This window comes from Lontra canadensis, unplaced genomic scaffold (genome assembly GCF_010015895.1).
Source record: "Lontra canadensis isolate GAN:19392208 unplaced genomic scaffold, GSC_riverotter_1.0 scaffold206, whole genome shotgun sequence".
NCBI lineage: Eukaryota > Metazoa > Chordata > Mammalia > Carnivora > Mustelidae > Lontra > Lontra canadensis.
The window spans coordinates 1,968,049-1,990,689 of record NW_022631200.1 but is presented as its reverse complement, the minus strand read 5'-3'; the positions used below and the strand labels follow the sequence as shown (position 1 = coordinate 1,990,689).

The window sequence follows — 22,641 nt, the reverse complement described above, 5'->3', positions numbered from 1 at the left end:
ACACGTAGTCCTGTCCAAGGCCAGGATTTATGCAATGAAAGGATACACAGCACCATCAGCAGAGGGACAGGTGTGTGGGACAGACGACACCAGAAGGAAACCAGGCACACACTTCCCAGAGCGCTCTCCCAGTGCAGGCACGTAGGACACGCATAATCACTCCAGCAGCAAGTTACAGCGACACCAGTGAAGCCTTGTCCACCGGGGAAGCTCGTGGGCGGGGAAGGCCAGGGTTTTTATCAGTCACAGGGGACCCTCTCTCTGGCACATACCAAAGTTCCAGACTCCCAGAGGAAAGCACAGGCTCAGCAGGATAAACCACATCATTCATACAAACAGCTGAAGAGCCGTGAGCCACTCCTGTCAGTCAGGGAACCACAGGGCCCCTCTGGAGGTCCTGTCATGGGCCAGTCTCGCAAGCAGTTTACTGCTCGTTACTCTTTCTGCACAAGGGATCGTGACCTTCCCAGGCCTTTTTTTTGCTGTTTCTCGGTTTCTGTTTTGTATCTCTAGGACTAGAAGGATTGCTAGAACTCCCCTGAGAGCCGTTCTACTCAGAGTTCCCAGTAAATACAGGGAGAGGATATAGATTCGCCCCAGCCAGGGAAACAAGGCCGTAAGCTCAGGTCCCGGAGTGTCCCCAGCACGGAGCTTCCAGTGTCCTCTCCCACTGGAGTTGGGACGGTGCTCTGTCGGCATCGATGCAGGACAGTATGCATAGAGGACTGCCAGCCGGGGAAGGTCACCGAGCTTCACGACGCAGAGTTTCCGCTGGGGCTTCAGCACTTGGGCACAGTTCACTGGTCGATCACCCACACGTGGCTGACTCGTGTGCGTGTCCGTCTCCGTTCCCAGGCCCGTTGATAGCGCGCGAGCCAAAGCACCGCCCTGAGTGTCCTGGTGGCTCTTCTTGGTGCAGTCGGTTCCCGCCCTACGACTGGCCGGGGATGGCCAGCTGCACCCAAAACCAAGACCTTCCTATCAGGTGTAATGTAGATTACCTCTTAGAAGTAGGGGACGAGAAACAAAAAGGAATGAGATCTTGCCATTTGCAACAAGAGGGATGCACCTAGAGAGTATGATGCTCAGTGAAAAGAGAAAGGTAAAAACCCTATGACTTCACTTCTACGTGGCATCCAAACAATAAATCATACGAACAAACGAAAACAAAAACAAACCCATAAATCCGGAAAACAGATAAACATAGTTTCCAGAGGGCAGGGGGCCAAAATGGGTGAAGGGGAGCAGGAGACCCAGGCTTCCAGTTACGGAGTGAGTCCTGGGGAGGGAAGTCACCGCATAGGGAACATAGTCCATGGTGACGTGTGGTGACGGAAGGCAGCTACGCCTGTGGCATGTACAGTATAACGTACAGGTTTGTGGAATCGCCGTGTTGTACACCTGACACTAACTAACATCGTGTGTCATCATAGTTCAGGTAAAAAAAACTATGTTGAGGGGTGCCTGGCTGGCTCATTCAGTGGAGAATGCAACTCTCAATCTTAGGGTCATGAGTTCAAGCCCCCATGTGGGCAGTAGAGCATACTTCAAAAAAAAATTGTTTTTAAGTTACATTGAGAAACAACAGATAAAAGTAGGTATGACTTCAAGGCACAAACAAAAACTGTTCTGTGTGCACAGCTGGGTTTTATAGGGCTTCGGGAAGGTTATTTTTCCGTTTTGTTCACATCCCTCTTCATCCTTTCTGGATTCATCGTGTTGATGTGTGTGTCTATGGGGGAGGAAACAGCCGGGGTTTGGGGGCTTGGAAGCAAAGATGGAGGACCAATAAGCTCGTATTAAGTCATTTGGGGACCAAGGTGCACTTATTTTAATGCCTGTTTTTTTCTCGTCTATCTCTGGCTTCTCTGGATTTTGTGTCTTTGATAAAAGAAACCCCAAGAGGACAGATCAGTTGATTCTAGAACTATGGCGCACGTGAGTATATATTTCTTTCCTTCTTGCATTTAGGTCCCGTGGCTGTTCTAATTATCCTGAAGCCCCTGCCCATCCCAGGCCCACGTGATGACCCACTGCCAGGTTCTTCCTATTCTAGCGAACGGCAGTGCCGTACAGCCCCTGCCCACCTGTGTGACTAATGCTCACTTCACCGCTGAGCTGGGCATTCCGTGTCTCCTCTGTGCTCACCTTGCCAGCAAGAGGAATGCGGGAACAGGAGGGGAGGAGAGTCCCTTGAGAGAAGTACGAGTCATGGGTGTGGTTTATGAGTTGCAGATGCTGCTCCCATTTGACCGCCTGAAAAGACTAAAACTCCCTGCCGTTCTCCACCGGCGTTTTTCCCCGGCGGAGGGCGGGGCGGGGGGCGGCAGTGGGCTCTTCGGGAGCATTAGGGGCTCTCCGGGTCAGTGGTGGTGAGAGCTAGAGCTCCGTGAGGCTCTTGGGATTGGCTTGCACTGTGATGGGGGCCCGAGCGCTGAGAGGCCGCGAGGTTGCCAGGGGATATGAAGGGCGCCTGCTGAGCACAGCCTGCACAGCGGCGAGCGTCCACAGCGTCTGACAGCAGTCCCCTCAGTCGGGAGCAGAGAAAAGCCCGGGGTGTGGTGGGTTGTCACGGCCACCCAGTGCAGAAGTCGCGGGTGATCATATACCCCCAGAATGGGGGAAAGCCTTAGGCGTTTGGTTGTACCTAAGTGTACAACTGTAAGAATTAAGTCCAGTGCATCCCTGCGATGGAATAAGAAAATGCTTTTGTCGTCACGTAGGAAGAATGCTTAAAACCTTGGCAAAATGATGACCTCGAGGCTGAGAATACTCAGACACATAAACCCTCGTTTCAAAAATAAAAGCTCTCACTTCACACTTCAGAAACAAAAGCCTAGACCTTTTCTTTCCCTGGGAGGGTGGAAAGGGTGCCGCAGGCGTCCACGCTTGCCGAGACGGGACGAGGCAGGCCCGCAGCGGGCCCCGTGCTTGTGAACAGGAGCAGCCCGGGATGGGTTCGCGCCTCCCGACGGCTTGGGGTGATGAGGTGTTGCGCAGGGTGCGCGCTTTCTCTGCGGCAGTGGGCTCTTCGGGAGCATTAGGGGCTCTGCTCCGTCCCAGTCCCCACTGTGCCCTGTATACCTCGCAGGCCTGTGGTCCGCTGCTGTGTCCAGCCCAACCCAGAGCAGAGCCCTCTCTGTGCCGTCCTTCTCAGGGGCGTGCGGGTTTGTGTTTTCAGGGTTTGGTGACATTCTCAGACGTAGCCATCAACTTCTCTCAGGAGGAGTGGGCGTGCCTGGACTCCTCGCAGAGGGACCTGTACTGGGACGTGATGTTGGAGAACTACAGCAACCTGGTCTCCCTGGGTGAGTTGCGGGTCCACTGGGACGTCCGCTCCCTCCACGGCGAGTGTCAGGACTGACTTCCAAGAATGGGCTGAATTTCTTCCTCGTCTCAAAAAGTGTCTCGAGCCTTGTCTCATCTAAAAGGGGCGTCGTGCACCCCCATCTCCTCACCCCCTTCCACCTTGGCCGGGCCCTTCCTCCGAGCCCCTCTCCTCCTCAGTGACCAGAGGGCGAATTCCAGTTCTGGGCTGTTTATTTCGCAACCGTCTCCAGAGTTGAGCTGCACACCGGGTTGGTGTGTTCGTGCCCAGACGGCTGCTGGTGGCCTGTGGCGCTCGGGAGCCACCTCAGGGAGCTTGACTTCCTCTAGTAAGCCAGCCTGTGTTGGAAGTGGAGCGAAGCGGTGTTTCCAGGGGCTGTGCTTTGTACCCGAAGTGAGGCGGAAAGTTACGATTCCCGAATTCTGAGTTACATGTTGGAGGAAACGTCTTGTAAACATCTCGGGCTCTGTCTTGTTTTTCTATTAGAGAGGTAACAGCCGTAATAGTAATGGCTGATCGCTACACTTGGCCTCAGTCCCACGAGTTTGTGGGGTAGGCACGATCGCTGTGTCGAACTTGCGGGTGAGTTTACTCAGACACGGAGTGACTTGATCAGACAGGGGAGGCATAACCAAGAATCCACACTGTCACCTCCCCTCTTGTACTGCCTCCACAGGTAAGACCCTCGGAATTTGAAATAAGACCTTTCCTCTCTGGTTGCCTGTTCTTTAATCCCTTCTCTTTAATGCATTCTCATCATTTTGACTTCCCGCTTGACGTAAATTCCGAAGTCTCCATCAAAGGTTTTTTTGTGTTTTTTTGTTTTGTTTTGTTTTTAAGGTTTCATTTATTCATTTGAGAGAGAGAGAGCATGAGTCGGGGTGGGGGCGGAGTGGCAGGCAGAGGGAGAGGCAGGCTCCCTGCTGAGCAGAGAGCCCCAGAGGCAGGACTTGATCCTAAGATCTGGAAATCACAGCCTGAGCCGAAGGCAGATGCTTAACCCTCTGAGCTACCCAGGCGTCCCTCCAAAGAACTTTTGAGCATATAATTTTTTTCTTAAATTCTACACCATGTGACATTTCTTTTTGTGAAAGCAGGACCTTTCATTTCTAAGCCAGATGTGACTTGCTGTGTTGGGGAACAAGGGAAAGAGCCTTGATGGCTGAGAGGGAGCACAGTGCCGAGGAGAATGACAGCTGGGCTGGCTGGGACAAGCCATCGCTGCAGTAAACAGCTCAGTGAGGCAGGAACGGGTGTACCCCTGGGGCATTTGGAAAGCTCCCTATGAAGGCCAGGGATGGCCTCTGGGGAAGAAGTCACCACCATGAACCTGATCTTCGTCCCATTCCCCTCTTACTGGTTTGCTTCTCGCCTACTCCTGCTTCCCATGTTGCTGATGCTGCTGGTCCGTGGGCCACGCCTTGAGTAGCAGGGGTGCAGACCACATGACCCCGTGCCCTTCGCAGCTCCTGCAAGGTGGTTGGTATCCTAGCTTTGAGTGCTCTTTTCCTTTTCTCTAATGTTCGCTAATGCTCCTTCCTGGATGCTGTTAACGTTCTGACGTCACAGGGCGTCATCCAGTATGGTTCTTCTGTGCGGTTAGCCCTCACCGACACCCAGTGCGCGGACCCACAGCTCAGCGGGCAGGCACCGTGCGACCTTCTGTTACTGCTTTGTTTGTTTGCACTCCCAGTTCTTAACAGGGAACTGTGCTGTATCTGCTACTTGGTTATGTAGTGACACTGTTCATAACGGATAAAAACGTTGTGTTTTTTTGTTTTTTTGTTTTTTTTTAAAGATTTTATTTGTTTTTTTTGTTTTGTTTTAATTTTATTTTTATAAACATATATTTTTTTTCCCCAGGGGTACAGGTCTGTGAATCGCCAGGTTTACACACTTCCCCGCACTCATCATAGCACATACCCTCCCCAATGTCCATAATAACCCCACCTCCCCCAACCCCCCTCCCCCCAGCAACCCTCAGTTTGTTTTGTGAGATTAAGAGTCACTTATGGTTTATCTCCCTCCCAATCCCATCTTGCTTCATTTACTCTTCTCCTACCCCCTTAACCCCCCATGTTGCATCTCCTCTCCCTCATATCAGGGAGATCATATGATAGTTGTCTTTCTCCGATTGACTTATTTCGCTAAGCATGATACCCTCTAGTTCCATCCACGTCGTCGCAAATGGCAAGATTTCATTTCTTTTGATGGCTGCATAGTATTCCATTGTGTATATATACCACATTTTCTTTATCCATTTGTCTGTTGATGGACATCTAGGTTCTTTCCATAGTTTGGCTATTGTAGACATTGCTGCTATAAACATTCGGGTGCACGTGCCCCTTTGGATCACTACGTTTGTATCCTTAGGGTAAATACCCAGCAGGGCAATTGCTGGGTCATAGGGTAGTTCTATTTTCAACATTTTGAGGAACCTCCATGCTGTTTTCCAGAGTGGTTGCACCAGCTTGCATTCCCACCAACAGTGTAGGAGGGTTCCCCTTTCTCCGCATCCTCGCCAACATCTGTCATTTCCTGACTTGTTAATTTTAGCCATTCTGACTAGTGTGAGGTGGTATCTCATTGTGGTTTTGATTTGTATTTCCCTGATGCCGAGTGATATGGAACATTTTTTCATGTGTCTGTTGGCCATCTGGATGTCTTCTTTGCAGAAATGTCTGTTTATGTCTTCTGCCCATTTCTTGATTGGATTATTTGTTCTTTGAAAAACGTTGTTTTTAAAGGAAAAACTGTTAGTTCTTATAATGAAGGGCTGGTTGGCTCGCATCCCCCAAAGCTGATCATCTGATGCTTTCTGGCACCGTTATGAAGTCATGCACTTAAGTGCGTTCTGGGTTTTGCAGCCTGGTGGGGTTAGTGTCCCCATTGACGGTCACATCCCCCAAAACATTCCCTCACAGGCGTTGACCATGTTTGTCACAGTTACTCCTACAGTGTCCCTTTTATTGCTTTTGATGGTGGGTCTTCTTGTCCAGAATCGTTTTCATTATATGACTGACAGGTACATTAACTTCAGAATGTTAGTTTTATACCCAGGTTATTTTCTTGTTTTTCACATTAGTTCTATATTTGATTTTCCTGGGTTTGTCCAGGTACGTCATCACATCATCCGCACATGGTGTTCTGTTTTTGAGATCTGCCCCTCCGATTGCTTTTTGCTTACTCATGGCAGTTGATAGGAAATAGGAGGGCTAAGAGGCGGTTCCTCTTCCTTGTCTGACTTCAGCAGGAGCGTTTGCGATGTTTCCTCATTACGTACAGTGGAGCCGTCCATTTAACGAGAGCCCTAGGTGACTCGTGTTTGTTCTCCTAGAGAAGTTTTCTTTCTGTCAGAGAAGTTTTTGGTTTGTGGTTAGGTTTATTTGCGTTTTAATTTTCCTTAAAATGAAACAAACTGTTAATTTTTTCCAGATTTAGAGTCACCATATGGGACCAAGAGTTTGCCTACAGAAAAGGGCCTTTATGAAATAAATTTATCCAAGTGGAGCTCAAATGGAAAAAGTAAATCCCTTGGCCTTGACTGGATGTGTGAAGGTGAGTGTGAAGGACCACGGGGCCCTCAAGAGGGCTGTTTCAATCAAATGATAATCAACTGTGAGAAAACGCCTACTTGTAGAGAAAATACCTCTGTTAGACCACATCAGAGACTTAATACTAGGGAGAATTCCTATGAATGTAAGGAATGTGGGAAGGCCTTTAGTCGTGGCTACCAGCTCACTCAGCATCAGAAAATCCATACGGGTGAGAAGCCCTATGAATGTAAGGACTGTAAAAAGGCCTTTCGTTGGGGTAACCAGCTCACTCAGCATCAGAAAATCCACACGGGTGAGAAACCCTATGAATGTAAGGACTGTGGGAAAGCCTTTAGATGGGGTTCAAGCCTCGTCATTCATAAGAGAATCCATACGGGAGAGAAACCCTATGAATGTAAGGACTGCGGGAAAGCCTTTAGACGTGGTGACGAGCTCACTCAGCACCAGAGATTTCACACTGGGGAGAAAGACTATGAATGCAAAGACTGCGGCAAGACCTTTAGCCGTGTGTATAAGCTAATTCAGCACAAGAGAATTCATAGTGGCGAAAAACCCTATGAATGCAAGGACTGTGGGAAGGCCTTTATCTGTGGCTCGAGCCTCGTTCAGCACAAGAGAATTCATACTGGTGAGAAGCCCTACGAATGCCAGGAATGTGGGAAGGCCTTCACTCGAGTCAATTATCTCACCCAGCATCAGAAAATCCACACGGGTGAGAAACCTCACGAGTGTAAGGAGTGTGGGAAGGCCTTTCGCTGGGGTTCGAGCCTTGTTAAACATGAGAGAATTCATACTGGTGAGAAGCCATATAAATGCACAGAATGTGGGAAGGCCTTTAATTGTGGCTACCACCTCACCCAGCACGAGAGAATCCACACGGGTGAGACGCCTTACAAGTGTAAGGAGTGTGGGAAGGCCTTCATCTATGGGTCAAGCCTCGTTAAACATGAGAGGATTCATACAGGGGAAAAACCCTATGAATGTAAAGAGTGTGGGAAGGCCTTTAGTCATGGCCATCAACTTACACAGCATCAGAAAATTCACACTGGTGAGAAGTCCTTTTGAGTGTAAGGAATGTGGGAAGCATGTAACCACGTGAACCATCTTAGAGAACATCAGTGTTCATGCTGCTGATAAACCTTTTGAACAAAAAGAAAGGACAGAAGCTTCTATACAGCATTCCTTCCTTCCACAGCACAAGGAAAATCCATGATACAGTTTAGCATGGGATAGCCTTCACTGGTCACTCTCCTGCTTATAGCATCTCAGAATAGTCATTCTCAAGGCAACTTTGGAGAATGGAGAAATCACTTCTTCATAATCACAACACACTAAGTGTAGACTTGTTTTTTGTGGGTTTTTTTGTCTTGCTGAATTGGTTTCATGGGTGGATAGAAGCCTCCCTCCACCATTCAAGCTCTATCTCAGATTTGTTCTAGGGAATAACTCTGCTAATGTAACCCATGTGGGAGAGCGTCCCGCCATGGTACACACCCTCCCTGTTACCATCACCATCCCACCCCTTTACTCCTGTGACACACTGGAAAAATGACCTTGTTACCCCTGTGCGTTGTGTGTGAGATGGGGACAATCACGCCTGCCTAATACTGCTGTTGTGGTGACTGAGTTTGGTACATGTAAACTCTGACGGTGTATCTGGAACACTGTGTAAGCTCAATAAATATTAGCTGTTGTTCTTACCATCATCACCGTTAGTGTTACTCTTAGTGAACTCCTACAGGAACACCCCCCGTGGGCACAAGAATTTAGAAAAGACGGGCCAACTTGTAGAAGGAAATACGGGAGATTACTGTCACAGCCTCGGGTGGACGGTGTTTCTTAGTACATGGAAGATGCTAAACATAAAAAGTTTATACATTGGACTTCATCGAAAGTACAAAGTTCTGTTCATCGAGTGACACCTCAAAGACTGAAAAAAGCCAGAGGCATACTGGGCAAAGTAATAATTATTCTCCATGCACCTGACAGAGGACGCACATAGAACACAGAATCCTCCGAGTCAGTAAAAAGTCCGTTTTAAAGGGGTGAGGGGACTTAAATAACCACTTTCAAGAGAAGTTGGCCAAATGGTCAGTGAGCAAGTGAAAATGGGCTCAACTTCATTTTTCATCAAGGAAATGCAAAGTAAAGCCACCATGCAGTTTCACTAGATACTCACTAGGATAGCTAACATTAAAATCACGAATGAGCCTGGCACTTTGTTGGGTGGTCACATGCGATCTGTTCAGGAAGGAATGGGACTGGTACTCGGGACCTCCACCAGATCCTGGAGGTCCTGCAGCAGGGGCAAAGTGGTGATGCTTGAGGAGGGCAAGTGAATGTGTCCTGTGGGAGGGGCCAGGGCCCAGGATCCAGTCCTGGAAGAGTTGAGGGAGCTGTTAGACTCAGGATGGGCCTAAGCCATCTGAAGTTGTCAGCCCTGGAGAAAAGGGTGTGGGTCCTTTTAGTGGAAAGAACTAGAGCCCACAGGAGTGAGTTGAGAAGCAGGGAGCGGGTGGAAGGGCCTGGTTCGGGGGGAGGAATGGCTAGTGCTCAGGTCCTGGGAGACTCAAGGAGAGTCCAGGGTAGCCTTCGAGAGCTGGAAGACTTGAATGCTCATGAGTGTGGCCTGGGAGACCTAAGGAGAGCCTTGGCACCATGCTGGCTGTGTGGTTAGAGCACAGAGGAGTGGCTCACAGAGGTCAACAAGAGATCCAGAGTCTGGGGTCCAAATAGGGCTTATGTGTGGTTTGCCCCAGGTTGGGGTGCCAGTATCCATAGACTACAGGTGTGGGTGGGTACTGTCCTGAATAAATGGAGGAGGTAGAGGGGTAAGGAGAGGAGTATGGTGGGGGAAGGACATGAGGGGATAGAATTGGAAGGGTAGCGTGGGGGGCCATAAAGAGGAGGAACAGGAGGGTCACAGTGGAGATAACACCGACAAACTGGAAGCCCCAGGGGAGATGCAGGACACTGTCTGGACACACAAGGGTGATCCACAGAAGGAAACCAGAAGATTATATGTCCATCAAGACTCCTAGTTCAAGGAACAAAAACCGAATTGGAGGTAGCCAAAGGGAGTAGGGTGGGGAGAAAAAATATTGGCTTGTGCAGAGGAGTCACCGTGATACAGCCTCTACACGACACCTCAAGATACCTGCCTTGAGTTTGTGCTCTGCTTTCCTAGGGTAGCTTTTCTGCTGACGCTGCACACGGTGGTCCTGACCATGCCAGGTCCATCATTCTTAGGACTCCTAATACCAAGAGAAAGTTTCCCAAACCCTTCCACACGTTTTGCAGAATGGAGTCTCGCTGACTGACTAGTTCATGAGTCTATCCTGGAAACTGCCCATGGCAGGATGGATTGGAAACATCTCAATTGCCACCCAAGCCTTATAACCACCCTGGAGCTCACCTAAAGCTTACAGACACAGGGTGGGGCTGGGAAACCTAACGCCAGGAGCCCTCACGTACGTCAGCCAGATACCGGACACCAGAATCAGCAGCTGTCCACACCAGGCCAGGAATCAGAATGTTCCTGCAACTAGATGAGGGCATGGATTCAGAAGAGGCTGACAGCCCCTTTGCTGGTCTGTGTAGGGGCAGGAAGTGGAGGCAGCATCTCAGCTCTTCTGTCCCTCTTCATTTTTAAAATCCCCCTTACAGAGCAGTACAATCCTGGATTGGAGATGGAAGGAGATCCATAAAAGCCAAGAGTTTAAGTCGTTAGTCACATGGTGCACCCTTGGCCTGGCCTCCTTTTCTGTTTACGGGTGCTCCAGAGTTCGTCATAAAATTGCATCTTCCAATTTACACAGAACATTCCTGTACTCCACTAACCCATTAAGGGTGAGAAGCATATGCTGTATGAATGCCCTGTCTAATTTTCTAACACCCTATTTTATACTTCTGATGCGTCCGTCTGAAAGTGGCCCTTTTTATGGGCCTCCAGCACACACTGTATTACTTTGTTTGCCACGTCCTGCACTCAGTTCAGATTCTTTTTTCTAGTGCTAGCACTGCTTACCTGAAAATCACCAAAGTTCCCAGTATTGTGCTAGTCAACAAAGGTTTCCATTTTTGGCCTGGGAGCCAGTCCCATCTCAGTATTTCATCCTCTACATTTGAGGATTTCCGTTTCCTTTACAACAAAGCCCCCCATTTGTTCCACAATTTCAACATTGAAAACCTTCAAACTCTGCTTTCTTTGGACTCTTTTCTTAATCTAGTTTTGAAGAGTGCAGTCTCCCAGCAGTTGCCACTCTGGCATCAGAGTTCTGGCAAGTTTTTTTCTTGCTGCATATCAAAGTGTCAATACATAATCCTTGCTTCAGGCTCAGTTGTTGAAAGACTGAGGTTTAAGGCATCTTGATGCAGCTCTCTCGTCACATCACTATTCCTTTGCTTCTGGTGCATATCCAAAACAAGTTTCTACTGGTTCAGTAGTTTATTGTCTGCGTTCTCCATTAGAGTGTGAGTTCTTGAATCCTGTGACCTGTCTTGGCTTGTTCACCTCTGACTCCTTACCCCTTTGAACAGTGAGCACCATATACATTGTAGGCAATCAAGAAATGTTTGTTTCACAAATGAATTTTGTTGAGCCTCAATAATGCATTAATTGCTGATTCTCTTCTATATGAGTATAAGACATACTTTATCGTTAAGGATATGTCTAAAAGGGACTGCAAGACTTCATGAGGTCTCATGGCAGGGAGGAATGATACAAGGTGCTGAAAGAAAAGGCTGCCAACCAAGAATTCTTTATCTCTCAAAAGTGTCCTTCAAAAACAAGAGAGAGGGGCACCTGGGTGGCTCAGTGGGTTAAACCCCTGCCTTTGGCTCAGGTCATGGTCCCAGGGTCCTGGGATCAAGTCCTCCATCAGGCTCTCTGCTCAGCAGGGATCCTTCTTCCCCCTCTCCCTCTGCCTGCCTTTCTGCCTGCTTGTGATCTCTCTCTCTGTGTCAAGTAAATAAAATCTTTAAAAAAAAAAATTAAGACAAAAGGAAAAGGAGTTTGCTTGCTAACAGATCTGCCCTATAAGAAATACTGAAGGGGAGCAATCAGAGCTTCCAGACGTGCCTCTCTCCCGGTTTCCTGGGGTTTCCTCGCAGCATGGCCCCCAAACGCCAGTCTTTGCTCCCGCCTCAAACGAAGAAACCGAGACTGCCTCCTGCCTCCAAGCCAGGGCAGACGTCAACATCTCAGCACTTGCATAAGGGAGAAAAAGAACAGCAAGAAGCAATTGAACATATTGATGAAGTACAAAATGAAATAGACAGACTTAATGAACAAGCCAGTGAGGAGATTTTGAAAGTAGAACAGAAATATAACAAACTCCGCCAACCATTTTTTCAGAAGAGGTCGGAATTGATCGCCAAAATCCCCAATTTTTGGGTAACAACATTTGTCAACCATCCACAAGTGTCTGCACTGCTTGGGGAGGAGGATGAAGAGGCGCTGCATTATTTGACAAGAGTTGAAGTGACAGAATTTGAAGATATTAAATCAGGTTACAGAATAGATTTTTATTTTGATGAAAACCCTTACTTCGAAAATAAAGTTCTCTCCAAAGAATTTCATCTGAATGAGAGTGGTGATCCATCTTCAAAGTCCACTGAAATCAAATGGAAATCTGGAAAGGATTTGACGAAACGTTCAAGTCAAACACAGAATAAAGCCAGCAGGAAGAGACAGCATGAGGAACCAGAGAGCTTCTTCACCTGGTTTACGGACCATTCTGATGCAGGTGCTGATGAGTTAGGAGAGGTCATCAAAGATGATATTTGGCCAAATCCATTACAGTACTACTTGGTTCCCGATATGGATGACGAAGAAGGGGAAGGAGAAGAGGATGATGATGATGATGAAGAAGAAGAAGGATTGGAAGATATTGATGAAGAAGGAGATGAGGATGAAGGTGAAGAAGATGAAGATGATGATGAGGGGGAGGAAGGAGAGGAGGATGAAGGAGAAGATGACTAATGGAACACTGATGGATTCCAACCTTCCTTTTTTAATTTTCTTCAGTCCCTGGGAGCAAGTTGCCGTCTTTTTTTTTTTTTTTTTCCTTTTTCTTTTTCTTTTCTCCTCTCGTGCTCATTCGCCCTGTTTTTTGAAGTCTCCTTTTTCTCTCCCTTTATACCATGGTTCTCAGCTTATTTTGGGGGGAAATACCTTGAGCAGAATACAGTGGGAAAAGAATCTCTACCCCTTTTTGTTCCAAATTCATTTTTGTCCCTTCCTGTCTCAACAAAAACAAAAACTTTATGGAATCAACACCACCGTGCTCTGTGGGGAAAAAAGAAAAACCTTCTGCTCCCTTAGCTCTGCTGGAAGCTGGAGGGTGCTAGGCCCCTGTGTAGTAGTGCATAGAATTCTAGCTTTTTTCCTCCTTTCTCTGTATATTGGGCTCAGAGATTACACTGTGTCTCTATGTGAATATGGACAGTTAGCATTTACCAACATGTACCTGTCTACTTTCTCTTGTTTAAAAAAAAAGAAAAAAAAACTTAAAAAAATGGGGTTATAGAAGGTCAGCAAAGGGTGGGTTTGAGATGTTTGGGTGGGTTAAGTGGGCATTTTGACAACATGGCTTCTCCTTTGGCATGTTTAATTGTGATGTTTAACGGACATCCTTGCAGTTTAAGATGACACTTTTAAAATAAAACTCTCTCCTAATGATGACTTGAGCCCTGCCACTCGATGGGAGAATCAGCAGAACTTGTAGGATCTTATTTGGAATTGACATTCTCTATTGTAATTTTGTTCCTGTTTATTTTTAAATTTTCTTTTTGTTTCACTGGAAAGGAAAGATGATGCTCAGTTTTAAACGTTAAAAGTGTACAAGTTGCTTTGTTACAATAAAACTAAATGTGTACAAAAAAAAAAAAAAAGAAAGAAATACTGAAGGGTAGTCCTTCAGGCTGAAACGAAAGGACCTTCAACCATAATTTGAAGGCATATAAAGAAACAGTAAGTACACAGGTAGATATAAAACACAGGGACTGATACTCCTTTTGTTTGTAATCCCTCTTATTTCCTACGTGATTTAAAGGATAAATGCATAAGAAATGATGAGTCTGTGTTAATGGGCACTACATGTCTGAAGCTGTAACTGACCATGGTAAGCAGGCATTGGGTAAGAGCTAAGTGGGAGCACAGTGTCTCTGTTACTGACTCTAGTAATCTAATCAAACTAGATTGTTACAAACATAAGATGTCAGTTATAATTACCATGGTAATCACTAAGAAAATATCTTTGTAAGTATGAATTCCTCATCCCTAGATAGCTGGAGTGGCTACATTAATCAGACAAAACAGGCCTCAGGTCTAAAACTTCTACAGGAAACAAAGGATATTGTATATTAATATACTGAGTTCATATACCAACTATATACACATCAAAGGAACCTCAAAATACGTGAAATGAATGTTGATCACCAAAGAAACAGTTCTACAGTCATAGTTAAAAATTTCAGTACCCCCACTTTCAACCATAGTTAGAACATCTGGATGAGAGATTGATTTGAAAAAATAGAAGACCGGCACCTGGGTGGCTCAGTCAGTTACGCATCCAACAACTGATTTTGGCTCCACGCTGAGCAAGGGGTCTGCTTAAGGATTCTCTCTCTCCCTTTGCCCTCCCTCGTTCATCCACTCACATGCATGCCCTCCCCCCCACCTCCCCATCTCTCCCTAAAATAAATCCTTTAAAACTCCCTCTGCACCTCCCCTTGCTCACACACTCTCACATAAATAAATAAGTCTATTTAAAAATAAGGAGACTGCTTCTCCCTCTCCAGCTCCCCTGTGCTTGTGTTCCCTCTCTCACTATCTCTCTGTCGTAAATAAATAAAATCTTTTAAAAAATAAAAATACAAAAATAACAAAAAATAAATAAAAGACCACCCTACAGACTCAAGTAGACCTAACAGACACAGCACCACCAGCAACAGAATACACACAGAACCTTCTCCAGGATAGATCATGTTAGGCCACAAAGCAAGTCTCAACAAACTGAAAAGTAGGGCATCCTAGCATCTTGTCCAACCACAAGGGAAATCAAATGAGAAATCAACAGAAAGAGAAGAAAATGCTATGTGGAGATTAAACCACACTACAACAAACAGGTCAAAGAAGAGCTCACGAGGAAACTAGAAAACGGGAGTGAAATCAAAAGATAAGTGGGATGCTGTGGAAGCAGTGCTGAGAAGGACACTTAGATCAGTAAACACCTGTGTTTGAAAAGATAGGAAACCAGGAAAAGAGCAAACTAAACACAAAGCTAGCAGAAGGAAGAAAATAGCAGGGACTGGAGTGGAGGAAAAATGAAATGGAGAATAGAAAAATGGCACAAAGGGGCACCTGGGTGGCTCAGCTGGTTAAGCGTCCGACTCTCGATCTGAGCTCACGTCTTGATCTCAGGGTTGTGAGTTCAGCCCCTGTTGGGCTTCATGCCCGTGGGTATGGAGCCTGCTTTAAAAAATAAATAAAAGAGGTACAAAGAATTAACGGAATAAAAAATTGATTCTTTGAAAAAAAAAATCAGCAAAATTGACGAGGCTTTGACCAGGCTAAGAGAAGAAACTAATAAAGTAATTATCCGAAGAAAAGCGATGCTTCTAATCTCTTCTAGGCATAGGTGGCTAAAGTGAAGGGCCTCCAAACCCAAGGTCAATCTGAGCTCATCAACACAGCACACGCACGAACACACCTGAACACCTTCTGTTCCTTCAAACCCAAGGTTGCCAAGCTTTGTCTACCAAGAACCAAATAGTAAATACTTCAGGCTTTGCAGGCCACATGTGCTCTTCCTCTTTTTTTTTTTTTTTTAACAAGCTTTTAAAAATAAAAAGTACTCTTAGTCTCTAGACCATACAAAAATAGGCCCACAAGCAGTATTTGGGCCATGGACTATATAGATTACCTGACTGCTGCACTAAACCAACATTTGAGCATGGAAGAAAATTCTAGAACAGCATTATCCAGTGTGGTAGCCAGTAGCTTCATACCACCATTGGGCTCTTGAAATGTGGCTAGGTGATAAACTAAGTGTAGAATATATACTAGGATTTGCAGACTGTCCAGAAATAAAAAAGTAAAATAGTTCGTTAATAATTTTTACATGCATTACATGTTGAAATAACATTTTGGATATACTGAGCTAAATCTATTACTAAAATTAATTTCACCTGTTTTTTGCCTTTTTTAAAAAATATTTTATTTACTTGACAGAGATCACAAGTAGGCAGAGAGGCAGACAGAGAGAGGGGGAAACAGGCTCCCTGCTGAGCAGAGAGCCCAATGCGGGACTTGATCCCAGAACCCTGGGATCATGATCTGAGCCGATGGCAGAGGCTTTAACCCACTGAGCCACCCAGGGGCCCCGCCTTTTTTTTTTTTTTTTTTTTTGTAACGTGATACTAGAACTCTTAAATTACCTATGTGGCTCTCGTTAGGTCTGTTTGGACAGCACTATTCTCTGCTGCTGCAGTTTGGCGAAATTTGCCAAAACTTTTAAGTGTATATGGTCTGACTCAGCCTTTCCACTTATAAGAATATATTATTTTTATACAATTACACATATCACCTTTCCAGAGAACCTCCTCTTATTCTCAGGGTCTCCTTGGTGAAAATTACATTGATCATTGACTTCCCCTGGAGAGTTGGGGGAGGGGAGATTGCGTGGTTTGATTATGTTCTGATTCCTTTTGTCACCAACACTTTATGGATAGCACTGTTGCCTTTGGCAGCCCTCTAGGATGCACATGTATCTGGTTGTCCCATGTTAGTGGTGACAATGGTAATCAACCTTTTTCCATCAGACTTTCATCTTAATTTGTCTCCATTAACCAACGCCACCCTAGCGCTATCATTTCCCTAGGACTTGCAGAATGGTGCTATTTCTAATGCTGCTAATCCTCCACCTACATTTTTAAACTCACTGAATGACTTTGCTACTCCATTTCTTTGACCTCCATCCCTGCAATGGTCACTCTCCCTGAGTTGTTCACCCCACAGACAATCCTGTCCTTGACTATTACCAACATCTTAAGCATCTAGAATCTCAGTTTCACGCATTGTGTTCTGCTGTCTTGTCTTCTCATTCCACCCAACGGCACCCACTGATCAACCACCACTACTTCGCACACTGCCCCCACTTCTGGAAATGCTGTTTTCTTCAACTCACAACTTTTCTTCATCAACCCCTCTAGGAGTACCACAGAAACATAAAGAAAGATGATCACTTACACAAGGTTATAAGTCAGTCATATCTCAATAAAGCTGGAAGGAAAATAAACCAGTTCTCTTGGGCATTTTGAAATGATCCACTTCATGTGATATTATACTCTTTCTTAGTCTACTTTGTCTGATACTAACACAGCTATGCCAGCTTCCTGTTAACACTTGCAAGATGTGTCTCTTCCCTTCCTTTTGCTTCCAGTCTGTTAGGGCCCTAATTTTTTTTTTTTTATTATTTATGTATGTATGTATGTATTTATTTATTTATTTATTTATTTATTTTACAGAGACACAGCGAGAGAGGTAACACAAGCAGGGGGAGTGAGAGAGGGAGAACAGGCTTCCCATGGACCAGGGAGCCGGACACGGCTCGATCCTAGGATCCTGCAATCATGACCTGAGCCAAAGGCAGACACTTAATGACTGAGCCACCCAGGCACCCCGGGGCCCTAAAACTTAATGTACAATTCTTTAGGGGCACCTGGCTGGCTCAGTTGGTAGAGCACACAAATCTTGATTGCAGAGTCTTGAGTCTGAGCCCCGTGCTGGGGATAGAGAATATTTTTTTAACTAAATTTAAAAAATAAAAAATTCACCTCTGTATTGATACAATACAGAGGTGAAACCTGTATTTTCTTCCCATGTGGCAATCCGTGTTTTCGCTGGAAGTAGGCACAAGAAGTCACTTCTTATGAGCAGGTAATATTTTACCCTTCCTCTAGTTGCTGGTTACATTGCTGGTACCTTGTGAAAATTCATCCCACTGCACATTTATGAAGTATGCAATTTTTTTTATTTTATGCTTTCAAAAGTTTACTTAAAAATTAAACATGATTAAGGGTATTTTTGTCCACTGGCAATAAATACAGTGCTCTAAACACATAGAGGCTCACTCCATAGAGGCTCAAAGTCTCCCTTGAAACAGAAGATACCTCCAGTGTACAGAGGAATTCCACACAGCATCTATTTCCTGTGGTTAAGCTAATTCAGCACTAGGGATGTTTTTGCCAAGAGTTTGGGAGCTTGAGGCAGGTAACTGTTGATCACTGTCCTTCTCCAAGCTGTGTCGGATCCCATAACCAAAGTATATGGCAAATCCTAGTAGAGAAATGAGACAAATGATGGAAAAGTAGGCACTCCGCCCACTTAGAAGTGCCCAACAGGCCTTCTACCATGGCCTCTGAGACAGTTTTGGGGAAAGGCAGTAGGAAGAGGGTTGAGTGGTAGCCCTTGAGAAGCCTCTTTTCCCCAGAAAGCCACTTACCCATCACCATCCAGATGCCAAATCGGGCCCAGGTCCCAGCGGTCATCTGCATCATTAAGTAAACATTCACAAAGATGCTCAGCAGTGGGAGCACAGGCAGAGCAGGAACCTGTGGGCAACACGGCACAGATGTCTGCAAGGGAGATCCCTGCCCCACCTGGGTGGGAAGAAAGACTCCAGTCCTGTGCTGCACCTTCAGTGCCTACTCTTATCCCACTGGGTGCTCCCAAAGGAGTGGGTGTTGGTAAATGGAGGTAGCCAAGTACCGAATGCGAAACAATAGTTTCTTGTTTTAGCAACTGACCATTTTCTTCTCTGACCCAGTCAAGAGTGGTAGACTTCAAAGCATACAGTGTTCATTCACTCAGGGGGCAGAGTCTGGGGACATAAGGTCACCTACCTTGACGTGAAGAGGAGTGGGGTTCTGGGGCTGTCTCCAGATGATGAAAGTGAGCCCAATAATGAGCAGCAGCAGCAGCACAGCCCCTGTGGCATACACCGGGTCTCCAGACAGCAGGTGGCTGGGCCATTGGGCCAGTATTAGGCCCAGGATCATCAGCAGGAGAGCTGCAAGGGTCAAGTTGGAGGACAACAGGTCCAACTCCAGAAGCCAAATATGTCAAGACACCCCACCCCAAAACTGCCCCATCTAGAAGGGCCACCGACTCTCTGAGCTTCCTCCTCCGCTGGCAAAGACACACTCCCACCCTGTCCCTCCACAGACAGAGACCCCACTGCTCACCAAGCAGTGAGCTGCATGCGTAGACGATGCGGCCAGATTTCAGAGTTGGGGTGGTCTTGTCTGGGTTATGCAGACTGGGCGGAGCCAGCACAGTTCCTGCTTCAGGTACAGGTTGCAAAGAACCTGCTTGAGGTGCAGGCTTTATCTCAACTATTTCCACCCCTGTTTTCTTGTTCTTACTTAAATTCTCATCCGGCTGATACCTGAATGAGAGGTATTAAGGCACTATGAACACCAGCCCCTGCTCATCCAATATCAGGCATCCTGATCCACCTTTTCCCACCCTGAGTGCTGTAGTACACTTAGGAGGCAGCATGAAGCGGAAGAGGACTAGCTCCTCATCCAGTCCCCATGAGTCCAAGAACCCGCAGCCAAGATGCAATGGAGTCTCACCTGAGTACAAGAACGGAAAAGACCACCAGAGAGTAAGCAAGCAGGGTCCCGATTGACATGAGGTCCACAAGATCACTGAGCTCGAAGAGGAATGCCATGAGTGCTAGAATGAGGCACAAACAAGGTGGGGGAGGGAGATGAGGAACCACCGGAAATATCCAAGGTAAGGAAACCGATGGAAGGTGTTTTGTTTTCTCACCTGCAAAAGTTCCAGATGCTATGGTGGCCACGATGGGAGTGTGTGTGCGGGGATGAATCTGAGCGAGTGCCCGGAAGAGGAGCCCATCATCTGCCATTGCGTAGATCACTCGAGGCATGGGGAACATGGTACCCAGGAGGCTGGAGGAGAAAACCGGAATGTACATGAGCTCATAAAGGAGCAGAACAGACCCCAGTCAGCGTGGGGTCCGGTGTCTCTCTCATCTCTCGATCCCAAGGGCTGGGATACCTGAGAATCTCCCAGACAGGGAGAGGCAGACACTGACCTGGTTGAAAGAGCACAGAGGGTTCCAGCAGCCACGGCATATCTAGCAGGGGCCCATCCCACATAGAGAAACGCCTGCGGCAAGGGGCTGCCAGGATGAATCTGGTAGTAGGGCATCATGAGGGTGAGTGCCGCTGAGACACCGAAATACGCCAAAAAACAGATGAAGAGCGAGATTATGATGCTTAAGGGGATGGAACGCTGAGGATTACGGGCTTCTTCGCCTGTGGGACAGGTAGACGTACTCAGTCAGGAAAACTCTGGGGTGAAGGCACAAGTGCTCTTCCCTCTTCCACCTTCAGAAGCAGGCTACCCTCCTACCAATCCTCTGCCCAAGGGCAGCCCAAATGTGCCCAAACCCCTGATGGGGCAGAATGACCATGTTACCTGTAGTGGCGATGCAATCAAAACCAACAAATGCATAGAAACATGTCGCTGCTCCATGGAGAATCCCCTCAAAGCCAAAAGGCATAAAGCCTCCAGAGCCCAGAGGGCCCAAGCTGTGGTGAGAAGGGACAAGGAAGGACACAGGGGCCTGTGTTCAGCCATCTCTACTGATGGCTCCGTCCATACCATAAGTCCTGGGTTCCATTCCCCTCGCTCCCCGTGGGGATCCAGCCCACCATATTCCCTCTTGATTCCCCACCGTTCCCCAGTTGTACACCCCACACACTCTACCATGGCCAGGAGTGCCCTCCTAACCTAGAAGTGTCATTGGATGCTGACATGGCCAGTTTGTAGTCCTCTTCGGTGAGCTGCCAATGGTGCAGATCTCCCTTCATGAAGCCAGAGAAGATGACAAAACTAAGAACTAAAAGGTTCACGCCCGTGAACACCTTGGTAACCAGGGCTGACTCACTAGCTCCCAGGGCCAGGAGTCCTGTGGGAAAAACGGAATGTCAAATATGCAAAATAACTAAACCCATGTATACAGAAAGCAAACCGGTGGTCGCCAGGGGCTGGCGGGGACAGGGGATGGTATGAGGGTTCCTTCTGGGGGTACTGGTGCTTTTGGGGTCTGGAAGGACATGGAAGGTGCATGACCCTGGGCCCTCTGAGATGATTAATTTCTTCTTATGGTCATCAGCTTGTGAAATACACATGGGCCAAATCATCATGTCGTTCACCTTGAACTTGCACAATATTGTATGTAAATTAAATCTCCGTAAACCTGGGAATAGTAAGATGAAGTGGTTAATTGGATGTTATGTGAATTTCACCTCTATTTAAAAAAACCTTTGGTCTCAGTACCAAGGAAGAAACTTGTCAGTCTAAGTGAATGATTCTCGGCTGGGGGTGACTTTGTTCTCTAAGGGACATTTGGCGATACCTGGAGACATTCTGACTGTCACAGTTTGCGGGGGGTGGGTGCCAATGGCATCTCAGAAGTAGAAGCCAACATCCAACAATGATTATCACCCACACACACACACACACACACCCCACACACGTAATGCCCAGGACAGCCCTCCACACCAAAGACACTGATCCAGCCCAGAAGGTCAATAATGCCCAGGGACAGAAGCAGTGGTCTAAGACTTGTCTTCCTGGCTCTCATCACAGACCCTCCCTTCCATCGCTGCCCACCAGTCCACACCAGCTCCCCCTCTATGCTCTGCTCTTCCCATCCTAGAGGACGCCAGCCTCACCAGTGAGCAGCAGCACCAGAACCAGCGCCAAGAAGTCCAGGTATGAGGCCAGCACATGGGGCACCTGCAGAGAGAAACCTCCCTTCAGGAGCTGAGAGACCTGGTTCCCAATCAAGTTGTCGAAGGCGGAGCTCCAGGCCCTGGCCACACTGGCGGCACCTGTGGGGGGAGGAGGAGGAAGGTTCATTGACAAACACGAACTGAGTTCCTCCTGTGCACCACAGGAGCTCTTTTTGGCAGGGAAGGAGGGACAGAAACCAGACAAAATGCCTAATCTCTAAGAGTTTCCTTTCATGTGGTGGGAAGAGCAGACACAGAACATTCATGAAATCGGTCAACTGTTTAATACAGTCAGAAAGAGATCGAGGTTATCTCATGCAAGAAAATAGGGGGAAGCCAGGGGTCATGGGGGATAAGCCTTCCCAAACGTGTCTCCCTGTCTCCCACCAGAGCTCCGCCTCCCCGTGTCCTACAGTCCCCATTCCTTCCGGGTTCCCCAGTCCCGTCGTTCTAGGAAAGCAGGACAGAGTTGAGTAGAATGAAGTTTGGGGGTTTCCTGTACTACGGCCCACCCCCCCCACCTTCCCCTGCCACCTCACCGATGACATAGGAGAGTATGAGGTTCCAACCAGTGATGAAAGCACACAACTGTCCAACTGTGACATAGCTGTAGAGATAGGCAGAACCGGAGCCCGGCACACGGGTCCCAAACTCCGCATAGCAGAGCCCGGACAGCACGGAAGACAGGGCGGCCACGAGGAAGCAGATGGTGATGGCCGGCCCGGCCTTGTCCTTGGCCACTTCGCCGGCCAGGATGTACACGCCCGCTCCCAGGGTGCTGCCCACGCCCAAGGCCACCAGATCGAGGGTGCTCAGGCACCGGGACAAGCCACTCTCAACCCCCTCCCTCGGCCCCAGGGGCCGTCTGCGCACCAGCTTCCGGCCAAACTGACAAATGTGGTGACGCAGCATCCTCGTGGA

At 47.3% G+C, this 22,641-nt stretch overlaps 3 protein-coding genes across 3 annotated transcripts; 2 read left to right on the top strand and 1 right to left on the bottom strand.

Annotated features, from left to right (window-relative positions):
* Positions 1-1,743: 1,743 nt before the first annotated feature.
* On the top strand, positions 1,744-8,594 carry LOC116861801 (zinc finger protein 331). The gene is made up of 3 exons (XM_032848643.1): positions 1,744-1,938; positions 3,182-3,308; positions 6,764-8,594. Exons 1-3 carry the CDS (start codon positions 1,930-1,932, stop codon positions 7,948-7,950), a joined length of 1,323 nt encoding a protein of 440 aa, XP_032704534.1. The 5' UTR covers positions 1,744-1,929; the 3' UTR covers positions 7,951-8,594.
* A 3,378-nt stretch (positions 8,595-11,972) lies between these two features.
* LOC116861813 (protein SET) lies at positions 11,973-13,779 on the top strand. The gene has a single exon (XM_032848663.1). The coding sequence runs from the start codon at positions 11,999-12,001 to the stop codon at positions 12,866-12,868; it is 870 nt and encodes a 289-aa protein (XP_032704554.1). The 5' UTR covers positions 11,973-11,998; the 3' UTR covers positions 12,869-13,779.
* Positions 13,780-18,104: 4,325 nt separating this feature from the next.
* Positions 18,105-22,641, bottom strand: LOC116861874 (cationic amino acid transporter 3-like). The gene is made up of 11 exons (XM_032848742.1): positions 22,260-22,641; positions 21,661-21,819; positions 20,714-20,891; positions 20,399-20,511; positions 20,013-20,235; positions 19,727-19,866; positions 19,528-19,630; positions 19,135-19,337; positions 18,793-18,959; positions 18,393-18,501; positions 18,105-18,226 (listed from the first exon to the last, which is right to left on the bottom strand). The coding sequence occupies exons 1-11, from the start codon at positions 22,630-22,632 to the stop codon at positions 18,105-18,107; spliced, it is 1,890 nt and encodes a 629-aa protein (XP_032704633.1). The 5' UTR covers positions 22,633-22,641.